The 16841-nt window shown below is 40.2% G+C and overlaps 2 protein-coding genes and 1 long non-coding RNA gene across 3 annotated transcripts; all 3 read right to left on the reverse strand.

Moving 5' to 3' along the window:
• Positions 1–608: 608 nt before the first annotated feature.
• Positions 609–5462, reverse strand: LOC110017167. The gene is made up of 2 exons (XR_002292464.2): positions 4738–5462; positions 609–1376 (listed from the first exon to the last, which is right to left on the reverse strand). It is a non-coding gene; the product is annotated as an uncharacterized LOC110017167 (long non-coding RNA).
• A 911-nt stretch (positions 5463–6373) lies between these two features.
• On the reverse strand, positions 6374–11296 carry LOC105356562. Its single transcript, XM_020711934.2, has 3 exons — positions 9123–11296; positions 6622–7567; positions 6374–6439 (listed from the first exon to the last, which is right to left on the reverse strand). Exons 1-2 carry the CDS (start codon positions 11060–11062, stop codon positions 7510–7512), a joined length of 1998 nt encoding a protein of 665 aa, XP_020567593.2. The 5' UTR covers positions 11063–11296; the 3' UTR covers positions 6374–6439; positions 6622–7509.
• Positions 11172–14330, reverse strand: LOC105358734. The gene is made up of 3 exons (XM_023949791.1): positions 14008–14330; positions 11239–13825; positions 11172–11176 (listed from the first exon to the last, which is right to left on the reverse strand). The coding sequence occupies exons 2-3, from the start codon at positions 12842–12844 to the stop codon at positions 11172–11174; spliced, it is 1611 nt and encodes a 536-aa protein (XP_023805559.1). The 5' UTR covers positions 12845–13825; positions 14008–14330.
• Positions 14331–16841: the final 2511 nt, after the last annotated feature.

Genomic DNA, 16841 nt, shown 5'->3' on the forward strand with positions numbered 1-16841 from the left:
GAGATATAGGGTTGCTAAAAAGGGTGCTTGGATGTATCCTGAGGTATTAAATGTTGTAATTTATTTCATTATGGCGTGACCAATGTTTTGCTACAGCAAGGGTTCAGTTTGGAGGTCTCTACAGATCTCCCCGTTCCCATACGGAGAGATTTGCTGTTTTATCTTGAAATGGAGAGGAATGGTTTTAATATCAGTGCCCACATTATCGTCATGTTGTCACTGGAAGCTAATCAGCAGTCAGAACGTCTTCCTTTTCTCCACTACGGTCTTCACATCATTAAGCCCCCCCGCCACCATCCACCTCCCAACCTCCATGTCATCAAACCCAAGAGGTCTGATATGATAATATGTGTGAACTGAAATGTGAAAGCAATTCATATCACTTTCCAAGGGCTTTGAATGTTTGATTTGCATAACTAGGGAAAATTATATTAGATGAGCATATTGATTTAATTTCATCCTGGAGCACTGTTAATTATGGTATCATAAAAGTGTCATCTCTTTATTATCAGGTTCTCAATGGGGGCCGATGGCTGGTGTTGGCAAAGTGCTGGCAATGCTTTAGGAGAGCAAATGGTGAGATTGTTAAACATCATTTTACATCTGGGTCACAGAAAAGAGGTGTTTTATTGTGTCTGTATCAAACTCAAGGACTTTGAAGGACGAGCTGGATGGTGCATTCTGTGTCTCAGTTTTCCTGCTGAAGTCACATATTAAAAATCTTGATACTTGCTTTTAAGTGTCTTCTAACACGTCTCTGGAGTTTGGGATTACCCCATTCCCTGAAGAGCCAAACTCCCACAACCGATGGGGAGGTAGCTGGATGAAGAAGCATCTCCATTGTCTTTGCTTCCAGCTGAATTCAGATCTTTACAAATGGATTCCCTGAGTGCAATTTATCTAAATGAGCAGTGATCATTATTCCAGATCTATCGTATTCTGGGTGCTGTAGAAGTATTGAGCAGATATCTCTTTAAACGCGGCAAATAGGTGGTCTGAACTCAAGTAGGGCTGAGTACATTCATTACTTCCCCACCATAGTTTTTTTTCTTCTACTGAACACAAAGCAGTGCATAATGTGCAATCTGATAAGTGTTCTCTCGCACACGCCAGAACACCCCCCACCCCCCAACCTTCTTCATTGTCCCATAGATCATTGGCCGGCTCAGCTGTGGTTTGCAAGGGTAGAACTCTGGGATTGGTGTGGCTGAAGTTGATGAATAGGCCTGCAAGGGTGAGAAACTCCAGGGCCAAGCTGTAGGTCCATCCCCATGGCATGTGATGCTGATTGGCTTTGTCCTGTGCGGCCACTCTGTAGAGGCGGACATTAAGATTAAGTGATGCTGTCGTGTCGGGGAGCAGGGCACTGCATCATCCTGGGGAAGAGACAGCTGCTGTGGTTAATCCTTCATCACCAAGGGAGCGCTGGCAGAGCAGAGATATACAGCCAAAGATAACCCTCCATAACTTCTCCTAAAGATCAGAAACTTTGAATTTGCATCCATTCGTACTCAATTCATGAAAAATATTAAACGAGCAGAAAAATGGCTGCAGACATGGAGGGGGGAAAAATAGAAGGAACATCTTCCAAATGAGGTAGAAGTGATAGCTCTTTAGCTAGCAGTGAGCCACCGTGCGGCACATACCTTTGTGAGTGGATGGAGTAGAAGCACGGGCACACAAACAGAAAACCATCTCCAAAGCGTCTGTGATCATTGTCATTTCAGTGGCTAACAGACAGAGGTGCACTTTATCACACACCCTGCTTTGTGGGGATTTTCCAGTTGATTGAAAATCTACTTTGAACAGGCAAAAAAGGAGCCACAGCCAAGTAAAGCTGAAGTGTTCCTGTATTTATGTGTCTGCACATTGTGTCAGCATATTTTCAGACTGCTGGGTTTGCATGTTTGCTGTTGGTTTGATGTAGCTGTCATGATGTGATGGATGAATATCATCATGCGAACAGTAAAAGGAGACGTCTGAGCTCCAAGAGAAAGCCTACATGTTATATCGTCCAGAATGAAAAGACATTACAGTGGGATCAATCATTTTTGATCTATTTCATACTTGCCGCCGTCCAAGCCAGCCTGCTTGAACTCTTCCCTTTATATTTTCATACCACTTGTGCTCCGACTTTCGCGAATATGGTAATTTCCTCAGAGATCCTGCAGGATAACATATTTGATATGGCAAAGGCATACCTGGAGAGAGAGCTCTTGTGACAATGACATATTAGTTACAGTGTCTCTTTGAATCTGATAACTTCAAATTTGCCACCTTGTTAAGTTTTGATTTATGTGATACCACTTCACCAAGGTAATTGGCCTGGCCTGTTGTAGAAAATAATCAGTCTTACCACAGAACAAATGCTGGGCTATGCTAATGAGGCAGCCCATGTGCTGAACTGATGCCGCCGACTGACAGTTATTAATGACTGTTATGATATTCGGACGAGTCGGATATGGACTGAGTTGGTGAAAAAATTTCATTTTAAAAAATACGGCACATTGAAGAACCCTAATGAAGTAATATACTGTTAGGAAAATGATCATATGCGCTGTAGAGGCAGTTTGCAAATAACCAGCAGAACCCCTGATTCACTGTTTGGCAGGCTGGCTGAGAGGAGGGCTGAACAACCTGGGCGGTAATGGATGGAGCTCTGCTGGCAAGGGGCTAAAATGCACAAGGTAGTGACAGAGGTGTGCAGATTGATGAATTAATTGGATCTTTCTTGGGACATAGGGGGAACCACTGTGGCATATGCTCGCCTTGTTACTTTGGAAAGTCTACTGACCCTGAAAGTGAGGCCACTACACTCAGGGAATTGTGGATCTTTTTGTCATTTTTTTCACTGGATGAGCTGGACTGCTTTCTATGAATGTGTGATGCCATGTAAGTTGTGATAAATAAACTTTGATAATATTTCTCTTCTTGACTTGGAGAGGTACCGAATGTACTGTAACATTTCACCTTCAAACAATAAAATCGTTTTTACAACCGCAAAGAATTTCATTGGAATTTCAAGAACAGTTAAAGACCCACTCTGTTGAAAATTGTGTTTTTGGTGTTTTTAACACATTCTCGTGGTATTTTTTTCATGATGGATAACACGTGTAAAGAAAATTATTATTAAAACTACATTTCTGGGTATTTCTTTAGTCAAATCCCAGTGAATTAGGAGCGACTGATAAAATGTCATTTAAAAAAGCTTGTAGGAGTAACGTAGAAGCTACTGTCTCTGCTCCGCTCCACTCCAATGCATCCACTTTTAGACAGATAGACCCATTAACATCTTTCTTTTCCTTGTCCGAGCTGGCATCCAGCTAAAAACTGTACGGCTGGATAACTTCAATAATGCTCGCCATTTTTGTTGCACCATGATTTTTCCTTGGGTTTGTGAGGGGCTGTAAGCTAGTGGGAGAAAGTATAAACAAAGGGGCTGGTGAGAAATGAGTGCAGGCTTACTCCATGCAAAAGGTCCTGCCCATAAAAGGCAAATTTCTGATGAACGACAGGAAACTGTCCTACAAAAGAGCACAGGCTCTTGTGATTTTGGCTAAAAACTGCAATAATAATAATTATCCAAAGACCTCTGGAAATACTTTTAAAACAGATCAGAAGATCATCCGGGTGAGATTTTAAATATTTATCATGTATAAATTAAGGATGCACCATATTGAATATTTTTGGCCAAAGCCAAATAATAATCGCAATAAATACTTAACCAAATACTGAATCACTGTTATTGACTAACAGCTCGTGGATGCGAGAACGACACTTGCATACATTTCTTGCAAAATCACATCAGAGAAATACCGCTTGCTTGGTAATATGTAACAATGTTCGATGTACTCCAAAAGCCTCTGAAAGCCAAGTCGGTTGTCTTAAGCCATGTTGCGTTCGCTTTGGCGCTATCCCCTGTGGATTTTTTCATTTTTTCAAACACGTTGAACATGGAAGGTGGTTCGCTAGGCTTACTTTTAGCCCCCGCAGCCGTCTCTTTCTAATATTCCTCATGCTGTTCTGGGTGTTTATCTTTTAAATGCCTGACCAACGCAGATGTGGTGAAGGTTTTGGCCGATGAACCCCCTCGTGACAATTTTATCGCTGTCAAGCACTTTGAAATATTTCCACACAGCCGACATTTTAAAGTAGGTGCTAGATCGCTGATATACATTGTTTGCTTTACGCGCCACTATTCAGCCTCATTCCCTATAAACAATGTTTTTAGCAATATTCGGCCGAATACATTCGGTGCATCCCTAGTATAAAATTGCACTAAATTGTCAGTTAAATTGTGCACAGATGGGTAGATGATATTTGGCGGTCTGTTAAATTTTCAGCTCTAGAGCAACATCGCTGGTCAATTCCCACTTACAGAAAGGCAGGTGGGGTTTGTTGATTTCATGTTCCACCAGGATGATGATGACCCTGCGTTCTTAAAGCTGGTTCTAAATCTGACCCAATACAATCCAATGGGTCACATGACCACGCTTTCTGTCCATCAGTCTCTACTTTCCCACCTTCCCAACATCTGTCCCACACAAGCTAAACTGTCAATCCTATGAACAAAAAGGGGGGTGGAAGTAAATTAATTTAAGCAATTGACTAAATACACTCAGTCAGTTATATACAAGCTAATGAATCCATAGTTTAAAGCTTTAAACGTATGTTTTTTTTTGTACAAGTCATCTTCTCCAATCACACAAACAAACATTTTATTTGCTGGATCCAAACCTGAGTGGTTGTTGTTGATCAAAGTAGCCCATAAGCGACATCACTCTTACTGGTGCCAGCTCTGACCCTTTTGTCCACCTTTAGCTGTTTGAAGCCGTTGGCACATGGGTGCCGTGTAATCACAGCACTGCAGCACCCTCCTGCCAAAGCTCTCAAACGCTCTTGCTCTGTGCTGACTCCTGCTGAGTGAGAATGAAAGTTCCCACAGCTGCTTACTGTCACTGTGGTCCCACTTGAGCGAGCGCCCATTGGTTGTGATCCCTCTCAACCCCCTCCCAGTCATCTCCCATCAAACTGGGGCATTAGGGCTGACTGCCGCCCGCATCAGTGGGTCTCCTTGGCCGGCAAAGAGTCCCTGGCCTATCAGCACAAATTAAACTGGAGTCTCTGGTAATGGCGCCGCTTTTGGTGCCACTGAGCATTACTGTACAAATGCTGAGAATCTTTGTCAGCTATTATTTCAATCCATTAGTGTGTGCTTTGTCCATCCCACTTTCTTTGAGGCATACATATCTTTCTCCTGCTACTCAGGGCAATTTCCTTTTGAAGTAAAAAAGCAATCCTTCCGGTATTAATAGTTTAATTAACCCTATTTTGTTATTCATGAAGGTGCTTGCATTGACTCTGTTCCCTAAGGCTTTGATTGTGGATGAATTTACCAAAACGAAAGGCTTAATTTTAGGTTGCACTGGTGTCTGTGGCATCAAAATAGCAATATTAATGGCAAAAAGGAAGACATTTTTCCTCATAAAAAACTTAACACAAGACACTTATCGCCAGTGACTAGTTACCTATCTGCCAAAATGGGAGATGGAAAGATTTTGCAAAAAATGTAGTTTGTTCACAAGCGCCCATGAGTATCGTCTTGTCACATTTACAATCAAATTTATATTTGTCTTTTTATATTTAAATCCAAGCAAAAGAAAACATCATGAATGTTTTCAATAAAATGGCTCTTCAAAATCAATTGGTTTTACCCAAAGGGCAACTGGTTTGTAAACAAAGATGAATGAAGCCAGGTCAGCTGACCATGACACTTCCAGTGTCTTGTAAGACTTGAAAGAAGGTGCATAAACAAATAAAGATACCACTTGCAAGAAAAAAAAGTACCTGTAAGGAAAATAAATAAAATTAAAAACATATCAAATCATCACTGATATTTTTTTAACTGGACTTGTTGCAAATGAATACCCATCTTAATGGAAAATAACGCATACTCGTACTTTACTATCTTCTTTTTGATCTTTTTTGTGTTTCATTTTGGCACTAAAACAAATCTGATAAGTCATCAGGGGGCTGCCAGTGCCTATCCCGACCACTTGTGGGCAAAGGCAGGGGGCACCCTGGACAGGTCGCCAGTATGTTGCAGGGTACCATTAGATATTGATTCACATATTTGGGTTTTCATCAGAAAGGCAGATAAAGATTAACATGTTTCCAAGCTTATCCAGTTTATTTTACGTCTTTAGATATGTCTTTTAAATGCACAGGAAGTTACATAGTTGTGTACTTAAGATAACTGTCAAATACCCCTCATTAAGTTCAAACACAGTGTGTGACAGTAGAAAAGCTCATACAACCCTTGTGTAGCATTCCAGCCGGACTTGATTCAGACGATGGACTCAATGATAGTAACTGATGGACTATGATGGGGTATTCCAACCCATTTATTTACTCCACAGTCATAGTCACACCGTAAGAGCTGAAGAAAAGCATAAAGACAAACTTACAATAATTCCTTTTTGATATACATTCATTCTTTACCTCAGCTAGTAGCGTTAGATTGTTGAATAACTTCAAACAGAAACATATTTTGTTATTTTACATGAAACAAATTGAAAATAATCACAAAATGTATACAGTAAACATAACCAAAAATCGTACCTGTTCGCCTTCCAGCTAGATGCCAAAAACAAATTACAGCTTTACACAGTTATCTGTCCGTCTTTTTTGTCTGTTTCCTTTGTTGCCGTAGCATCAGCTGTTAACCGTTTTTTTGTTTCTGTTGAACTGACACGCTTCACAGAAAAAGCGGAAGTGGAACCTTCACAATAAAAGTCTTCCAAACAAAATACACTTCACAAACATTTACACTGTTTTTTATCATTTGCTTTTACATCTTCAACATATTTCTTTTGAAATTAAAGGCATCTTCAATAAAAGGAAATGTTAAACAATAATAAGAAAACAATTAAAATGGGTCTTTTACACTCCCACCAAATCATTTGGTGTTGTTTTTTCCCTTTTTTTTTAATAACAGGTTGATAACCATAGAGGGAACAAACACAAATGATTTCCAAACAAAATGACCAATGACCAGAAACATGTTACTTAAAGTACGCTTAAGAACTGTAAAGAAAGTGTACCTTGTAGCAATTTAGTCACTTTCAAGCAATAAAACCAGTTTCTGAACAGGGCGTTCAAGCACTAACTGCTTGTTAATACGTTCACCCTTCTTGCTAAGTTTTCTGTCACCCAAACATATCTTTACTCTTCTAACACACCGATCTTTATCTGTTGTGGTTTCTAAAACTCTACCCAACCTCCACTCAGTTCTAGGCAGGTCATCATCTTTTATCATCACTATATCTCTGATCTGCAGATTTCTTTTTGGAGTGTGCCAGCATTGTCTGATGGCGATATTGGACAAATATTCCTTGCGCCAACGACTCCAGAACTGTTCTGCTAGGTACTGTACATGACGCCATCTCTTTCTAGCGTAAATGTCTTCTTTGACAAACTTGCCGGGGGGAGGAAGAGCTGGAGTAGACTTCAAGGTAAGTATGTGGTTAGGGGTGAGTGGCTCCAGACTGTTTGGATCATTGAGGTTCTCAACAGTGAGAGGACGACTGTTAACTATTGACATTGCCTCATAAAGGAATGTTCGAAGTGAAGCGTCATTGAGATTTCCAGGAGAGAGAGAGAGAGTCGAGTTGAGGATACTCCTAACCGTTCTAATCTGACGTTCCCATACTCCGCCGGCATGGCTTGAACCTGGAGCATTCATAAGAAAGTCACACTGATTTTCAGCTAGAAAGGTTGTTAGTTTGTCTCCATCAATTTCTTTGAGAGCTTCCTTCAACTCATTTCTGGCTCCCAAGAAGTTACTGCCTTGATCAGATGTGATTTGACGCACCATCCCACGTATGGCAATAAAGCAACGCAGTCCATTTATGAAGCAATCTGTTGACAGATCCTCCAGCATTTCAATGTGAATGGCTCTTGAGGAGAAGCAAGTGAAGAGAAGGCCATATCTTTTCCTTGTGTTCCGTCCTTGTTTTGTGTAGAAGGGTCCGAAGCAGTCCATTCCACAGTATGTGAAGGGTGGAGATACAGAAACCCGCTCCAAAGGAAGATCAGCCATCCTTTGTTCTTCTGTGCTTCCACGGAGTTTGCGACATGTCACACATTGACGAAGATATGAAGCCACAACCCGACCAATTCCTGATATCCAGTAACCCTTTGTCCTAATTGCATTAATGGTCATGCCTTTACCTTGATGTTTGACCCTTTCATGTGCTTGTGAGATAATCATCCTAGTGATATGATGTCCTTTAGGAATGATTGCAGGGTGTTTGACCTCATGAGGAAGATTAGCTTCTCTGAGTCGTCCTCCCACCTTAATTACACCATCACTGTCCAAGAAGGCATTGAGACGGTGTAGTTTGTTATGAAGTGGTAGCTGAGAGCCTTTCTTCAGTAGCTTCAGTTCCTCAGAATATGTTTGTCTCTGTAGGTCTTTGATTATGAGACGCTCTGCATGTTCTCTTTCTTTCACAGTTGAGAGACCAATGGACTTGTCTTTATTTATCCGTCGAAGGATACGTGCCACTGCGCACACGGCGCGAGACCAACATGAGATCCTTGAAAGCCGATCTATGAGACAATCAGGCTCTGTGGTTTCTGTGCTTAAAGCCTGAGCTACTTTCACTTCTGGGTCTCCAAGTGGTAAATCAGAGATCACCTCTTCAAAGATTCTGATTTTCTTCCTCCATAAAAAGCTGGGGCCGGTAAACCAGTCTGATGACATCAGCTCATTGATGGACAAGCCTCTAGAGGCATAATCTGCCGGATTTTGGTCAGTAGGAACATATCTCCATTGTTCTTTATTTGTGTGAAGATGAATTTTCTGAATACGATTAGCCACAAATGTGTGGAATCGCCTTGCCTCGTTGTTAAGGTATCCTAAAACAACCTTGGAGTCTGTCCAGAAATACTCCTCAATGTCAGTGTATCCAAGCTCCTCCCTCAGAACATTGCTGGTCTTGACTGAAATTACGGCAGCCGTTAACTCCAACCTTGGAATGGTAGTGACTTTTGTTGGAGCAACACGTGATTTGGCCATGACTAGGGCACAGTGGATTTCTTGTTCTTCATTTATCATCCTCAAATAAGAACACTGTCCGTAGCCAGTTGTGCTTGCATCAGAGAAGTGGTGCAACTCTTGTTTTGTGACCTTACCAAAGTCTGCCGTGGCATAACTCCGGGGTATGCTTAGCTTCTCCATATTGATGAGATCCCTTTTCCATCTCTCCCACCGTGGACGAAGTTCGTCAGTCAAGGCATCATCCCAACCTGTTCCATGTCGGCACATCTCTTGCAGCACCCTCTTTCCCACAAGCAAGAATGGGGCAACAAAACCTAAGGGGTCATACAAGGAGGCGACCACAGAAAGTACACCTCGGCGTGTTGCTGGTTGGTCCTGGAGATTGACACTGAACTTCAGGCAGTCTGTGTTGACATGCCATTGGATACCCAGTGCTCTTCCTGATGGTAAGTCATCTGATGCTAGGTTGATATTTTCAGTGTCTGACGCACGTTCGAGGGGTGGTATGCTTTCTAAAACAGCTCTATTGTTAGACACGAATTTATGAAGCCTGAGACCACCTAGGGCACAAAGTTCTGTGGCTTCTCGAGCGAGCTGAATGGCCTCTTTTGTAGTTTCTACACTTGCTACTCCATCATCAACATAAAAATCTCTCATTACAAATTGTGAACCTAAAGGGTATAAATTTTTGTTCTGCATGGCCAGATGTTTCAAGCCGTAGTTTGCGCAACCAGGGGATGAGCTTGCACCGAATATATGCACCCTCATACGATACTCTTGGGGTTGAGTGCTAAGATCTCCTTTTCTCCACCAAAGAAAGCGCAGGTAGTCTTGGTCTGACTCTGTCACATGAAATTGGTGAAACATCTTTTCTACGTCGCACATCAGTGCGGTAGAGTGTAGCCTGAAACGAAGAAGGATGCCATTTAGATTGTTCATCAAGTCAGGTCCAGTGAGCAGATGATCATTTAAACAAGTTCCCTTGTACTTGGCTGAGCAGTCAAACACTACACGCAGTTTGTCCGGTTTCTTGGCATGATACACTCCATGATGAGGGATGTACCATTTTTCTCCCTTCTCTCCTTCATCTGGGACTTCCACTGCATCACCCTTTCTGATGACCTCTTCCATAAAATTGACATACTGTTCCTTGTACCTTTCGTCTCTTGACAGCTTCCTCTTGAGATGGCTGAGACGTATGACAGCAAGCTGTTTATTATCTGGTAAGATTGGTCTCTCCTTAAAGGGAAGCGACATCTCGTAATGACCTTGGTTGTTTTTATAAATGGAGTTCTTGAGTTTATCCAGAAACAGAATATCTTCCTGGGACACTGTTTTTTCATCTTCCTTGCCATCTCTGAAGTCAGATTCCAGAATTCGAATAGCATCTGCAGGAGTGACTGGTGGGAGCTCCTTGACAATAATTTTAAAACAATGTCTTCCTGTATTTGGAGTGTCGAGGCAGGGTGAAGAGCATCCCACTATGCTCCATCCTAGGTCAGTTTGAACCGCATATGGCTCTTCATTTCCTCCTGGTATAACATCTCTTGGTGCCATTGCTCTTGCGCAGTTGTATCCTATTAGAAGACCAACTTCACAATCCTGCAGTGGCGGAATTTCATCCACAATTTTAGAAAGATGATTCCATTTGCTGGCTGTTTCATTTGTTGGAATATGGGCACGATTCACTGGTATACAATCTTTGGTATACACATGAGGGAGGTTGATATAGGAAGAGGAGAAGTAGCCTCGCACACGAAGTCCTGAGACCCTTTGACTTTTCACCGTCATGTCGCGTCCAACCATAGTTGTTAATCTCAGCTTTACTGGACAGGACTTTGCCTTTAAAGCGTTGCTTACATCCTGGTCGACAAATGTTGTGTCGCTTTGTGTGTCCAGTAGAGCATAAACCAGTTTCTCAGTTTCTCCATCAATCGTTGACACCCATACAGGCACAATCATTGATGTATTGCTGGACTGTCCTGTTGCTACTGACATTGAAGTTGCAGCAGTTTCTGTTTGAACAGTAGTTGTTGGGGTAGCATCTTCTGGAGTTGCTACCCTCTCCTTCCTCACATAGTTTTCATCATGCAAACACGTAGGATGTTTACCCTTACAAATGTCACATGAATGTCTGTGTCGACAGTCTTTTGCATTATGACCAGGTTTGGTACAGCCATAGCAGAGTTTATGTTCTTTAATGAATCCTCTTCGCTCATCCAGGGTTTTTTCAATGAATTTGGGACATCCATGTAGTCTGTGCTGTAGATCTTGACAGAAACTACAAGGAACCTTTTCCTTTCCTTTAGCTGTCCTCTGCCTTTCAATGTCAGCCTCAGATTGAATACTCATAACATTTGCCCTGTTTGTTTTAGTTTCTCTTTTGTTTTGTTTTGCAGCATTAGATTCTGTGCTGTGGAGGGCAAATGCTGAGGTGATCGGATTGCAAGCAATTTCTGCCTCCATTGCAACAAATGCGGCAAAATCTTTGAAGCTGGGAAACTCTTTGGTCCTTTTCATGTGTTCTGTGGCTTTCCTGTTCCACTGAGTTGCTGTCCATTCTGGTAGTTTCTGAATTAGCCTTCTATTCTCTTCACAATCGTTCAAAATTTCGAGGCTCTTTACATGCGACATTGCATCTTGACAGGCGTTTAAGAAATCTGAAAATTCTCTTAGGGCTAATGCATCTCGTGGTAGGATTTTGGGCCAATCTGCTAGCTTGTCTCTGAAGGCTCTCTGTGTGGTGAAGGGTTGTCCATATCTGTCATTCAGCTTGTTCCATGCATCCCTGTAAGCCTCGTTGTCATTTCTATAGAAAGTTCCTTCTAGTGTTTTACGGGCCGGGCCACCAACATACTTTCTTAGATAAAACAGCTTGTCCGCTGAAGAGATGGGCTTTGAATCAATGAGGGACATAAATGAAGTTTTCCACTCAATGAACCTGATAGGGTCACCATTAAAAACAGATGGCTCTGGGACTGGAAGTCTATTTAGTGCCATGCTGTCCTGTAAGGCTTGTGCGAGGGATAATACATTCATATCAGGTGATGGTATATTTACAACAGGATTCTGATTGCCAGTGACAGGGAGGCTGTGTTTATTTCGTTCAGAATTGTTATATGAATGTATGCTACCTTCCTGCGAAACACTTTGGTTGTAGACATGCAGCCTAGCTCGAGCAGCCTTCAGATCCTTTTCTGCTTGGATACGTTCTAGTCTGCGCTTTTCTACTTGTATTTGTCTGTGTTGCTCTTCTATTATTTCTCTTTGTTTCTCTTCCTCCATGAGCACTTCAAACTCAGCTTCCCTTGCTGCGAGCTCTGCAGCAGCGTCCACCTGTTTAACCATTAAGGTGGTCCCTTCTTGACTGTGAACTGACCTTGTCACTCTGGAGACAGTGGATCCATATATGGAACGTGCATATCTGCTTTTCAGTAGTTCCTTAAGACGTTGTTGCACTTGCTGTGCATCATAATCTCCGTAGATGCCTGTCATTCTCTCGTAGCTGACTTTCAAAATATCTGCTGTAACTGCTTCACAACTATCAACGTGGCGTCTTAGTTCTGGTGCTGGTGTGATGGATTTCCGTAGTTCGATGTAAGCGTTTAATACGTCTTCTTTTTCCCTTTCCAAAGAATCCATCAGATCCGCCAGCTCACTTTCACTGATGTTCAGCTTCAGCTGCTCTCTTGACCTGCGGGCTTGAGCCTTCCATTTTTCGTATGATGAAATCAGTTTTCTTTCCTTCTTTCTTGCCTCCTCCTTTTGCAGTTCAAGCATTTTTGGAGTTAGGGTCTTTTGTCGGGTTGAGCGTCGGACACTTTCTTTAAGTTAGCTTTGTACGCTATTTACTATTTCTTCCTTGCTTTGAATTTCCTTTTCTAAATGTTCTCTCTCAGTTGTCTCTGAGGTGTCTTCAAGAGCAAATTTCAGCCTTTCAATTTTGCAGTGTAGGTTATCTATTTGTTTCTGTAACTCTATTTGTAAATTGTGATTTTCTGTGTCCTCCATATTAAACTATACTAAATAAAAGTTGTTTCAGTATTGCTCTTAGACTACCCAAATGGAAATAAGTTATTGTTTAGAATATATGCATAGATAACACAAATAACTTGAATGTAGCTCACAGTAAAATATATAATTCAGTCAACATGAACTGCCTTTTTAAATCACAGACTTTGAACATAAGTCGTTTTTTTTTTTTTTTTTAAACAAAATCAATATACGATATAAACTGTTCACACATCAAACTGAACAACAACAATTTTTTTTTTTTTTTAAATAAATTAAATAACAGTCCGTTGCTCAAATGTAATCTTTGTTGTTCATTTAGTGAGACAAATGTTCTTTAAAGTTGATGTTGTTTCCTTCTTTAACCAGTTCTGATTGGAGCAGTCACTTTTCCTGATGAAGCTTGGCCTTTTCTTTCTCAAGTTCAATAAAATGTTCCATACCTTGTCTGACCGTCACATCAACTGTTAAGTCAGCTGCGAGATGATTGTCTTGTGGACCCGTAGAATGGTGCTGAGTTGCCTGATGAAGTGTGATCTTCAACGCCAAACGATTAGCAGCACAGCCCCTTGCTTGTCCTCATGACTCCGTGGTGCAGCGTGACCGTGGGATGATGTAGGTGTCAGCTCTTACTGTAGCATTCCAGCCGGACTTGATTCAGACGATGGACTCAATGATAGTAACTGATGGACTATGATGGGGTATTCCAACCCATTTATTTACTCCACAGTCATAGTCACACCGTAAGAGCTGAAGAAAAGCATAAAGACAAACTTACAATAATTCCTTTTTGATATACATTCATTCTTTACCTCAGCTAGTAGCGTTAGATTGTTGAATAACTTCAAACAGAAACATATTTTGTTATTTTACATGAAACAAATTGAAAATAATCACAAAATGTATACAGTAAACATAACCAAAAATCGTACCTGTTCGCCTTCCAGCTAGATGCCAAAAACAAATTACAGCTTTACACAGTTATCTGTCCGTCTTTTTTGTCTGTTTCCTTTGTTGCCGTAGCATCAGCTGTTAACCGTTTTTTTGTTTCTGTTGAACTGACACGCTTCACAGAAAAAGCGGAAGTGGAACCTTCACAATAAAAGTCTTCCAAACAAAATACACTTCACAAACATTTACACTGTTTTTTATCATTTGCTTTTACATCTTCAACATATTTCTTTTGAAATTAAAGGCATCTTCAATAAAAGGAAATGTTAAACAATAATAAGAAAACAATTAAAATGGGTCTTTTACACCTTGGTTCCACGTTTACCAAGTAAAGACCAGAAGTTTTAAAAATAACAGGAAGTTTGGCACTTCTATTAATATGTGCATTTTCCAGAATAAATCAGATATAGCACTAATGCCAAGGATTTTCTTGTTGTCGCATTACCAGAAACAGACATCGGATTTCTCAGAGTTATCGGATTGTTGTAACTATGAGACAGCTCCCTTATAGTGGTGTTCTTTTTTTTTTAAATGGTTTATTTCAAGGAATCAAATAAGAATAGTACACAAAAACATTACAATCATCAGTTATACATTCATGCAATGACGTATAAAACTTGGGACAATTAGACATAAAATCAATTATTGCTTGAAAGGGAGTGGAAGGAGGCGAATTTATATAATCCCCCCCTGTTCTACTGTAACCATTTTATTACATGATTTATCATTATCCGGTTCATAACTTTATCAGACAGAATTAAGAATCCTTAGGTATCAATAAAGCACATGACAAAGATGAATTACTTAAAATATTATGTAAAAAACAGCTATTTTAGAAATCAACATGGCAAATGCAGATCAGTTATCTAAGATATATGCAGATTATGTTATTTATAAAAATCATGCTTATGATTAAAAAATCATTCTATATCAGTAAAATAGACATAACACTGTTTCATAAATCTTCATAGCAAGACCTTTGTTACTTGATCAATTTTTGCTACAAATATTTTAATATGTGCAAATTCTGTTATATTAGGAAAAATCATGAATCCATTTTTGAGCAAGTGAAGTAATAATTAAAAATCAATCAATTTAATCATCATCAATAAAGGATTAACCTTATTTTATTTTATTAATTTATCTTCAAAGTACACTAAGAGTTTTTGATTTGGAAAAAGAGCAGCAGAGTAGATGAAATGAGAGTTTGCCACAGGTGAATCCTGATATTCCCACTTTTTTTGGACCAGCACTTTTAATGCCAGGTCATACTCTTGGACAGAGTAAGCAAGATTGAGTGATTTCTCCTTTCATCCATGCCTGTAATCATACTTTATTAAAGTCACCATGATAGAACTATTAGACTTTACTTCACTTTACTCATTAAAAGCTCTTATTATCAGGGGAAAAAGTGGAGCAATTAAGAGCAATCAATTTTCTATTACCATAGTTACTGATATATGTTTTTGTTTACTGTGTAGATGGAAGGCACAACCTCAATGAGGTTATGAAATCTGCAACATTTGTGCATTCATGCACTCATCATACATCAGAAACCAATACAGGGTGTTTAACAACATTAACAGCAAGCTTTTTTAAGAACGTGTTTATTATCTGTGTGCCCTTATGCTTTGTGAGACTAATGCATGATATTCAAAAATGCATCCCATCTGGCAGAATCTTGTTTACAGAACACAGTGGCAGCTTGGGGTTATTAATCATGTTTGTCTTAATTACCCCGCATAGCTGCTCCATCCCTAACTCTGTGCTTGACCTTTTTTCGAGATCCTTTTGAGCCATTAATCATAAAAAGATCAACAAGAGCTGCATGAGGGTAGATAGCATTGCAGTACTTTGGTCTCAAACAAAGATGCTCAGTTAACTTGGGGGGGCTTTTAATTGCATAAAAAAAACATTGGCAAAGCTGTTTTTTCTTTTCCTCCGATTTGCACTAAAAGTAAGCAAGCGCCACTTTAAAAGTTTTAAAGACTGCTGCCATTTTCAGCTGCACATTTTCTTGTCATGTTCTGGTCTTGTTTTTCCTCCTGCCTTAATTTTCCACGATCCCTTGGTTTACGCAAAAAACTCAAAGGAAGAAAACGACATGTTGATCTAGTTGTGGATGCATCAGGAGTCGAACAGGGAGCTTGTGGCCCACTGATAGCAGTTTCTACAAAACAGCTACAAGCTTATTCAAATTGCACATCTGTTCCTAAATCACTATGATTTGAAGAAAAATACATGCAGAATGGCAATTTATCTGCTTAACCTTTTTAAATATATATGTCCTCCATCATCAGAAAAATGTTAAAAACACCAAAAAAACTATTGTCATTGGAGTGGGTCTTTAAACCATGTAGCCTAGAGCTGATTCTCCACTAATGTTAATCTGACAGGTAAATGAACGTCTGTGTGTGGTCTTTGCTTGATGAGGGACAATTTAGTCCTATGGGCTTCAGTGTCCTTGCCAGAAAGTCGATACAATTTTCTGGGAAGACTCGCACCAGACATTTCATTTATCCACACCAGTTGGACAAATAAGATATTGCCACCTTGAAATCCACCCTCAGTCACCGCACCAAGCGTAATAAATAAGAGTAGTTATTAGGTTTTCAAAAAGTGAATGAAAATAGAAATCTAAACTGTTGACCTGAACAGTTAATTTGCTAACATATTAACTGGCATTGTCAATTATTTCAATTGAGAGGCTTTAAATTAGCATCACACTGTGCCGTGATATGAAGAACTCCCTTTTCCACTCCTCCTAACCTCAAGTCAGTTAAACAGATGAACCATTGCAGGAGAAAGATTAAAC

Source organism: Oryzias latipes, chromosome 19, assembly GCF_002234675.1.
Source record: "Oryzias latipes chromosome 19, ASM223467v1".
NCBI lineage: Eukaryota > Metazoa > Chordata > Actinopteri > Beloniformes > Adrianichthyidae > Oryzias > Oryzias latipes.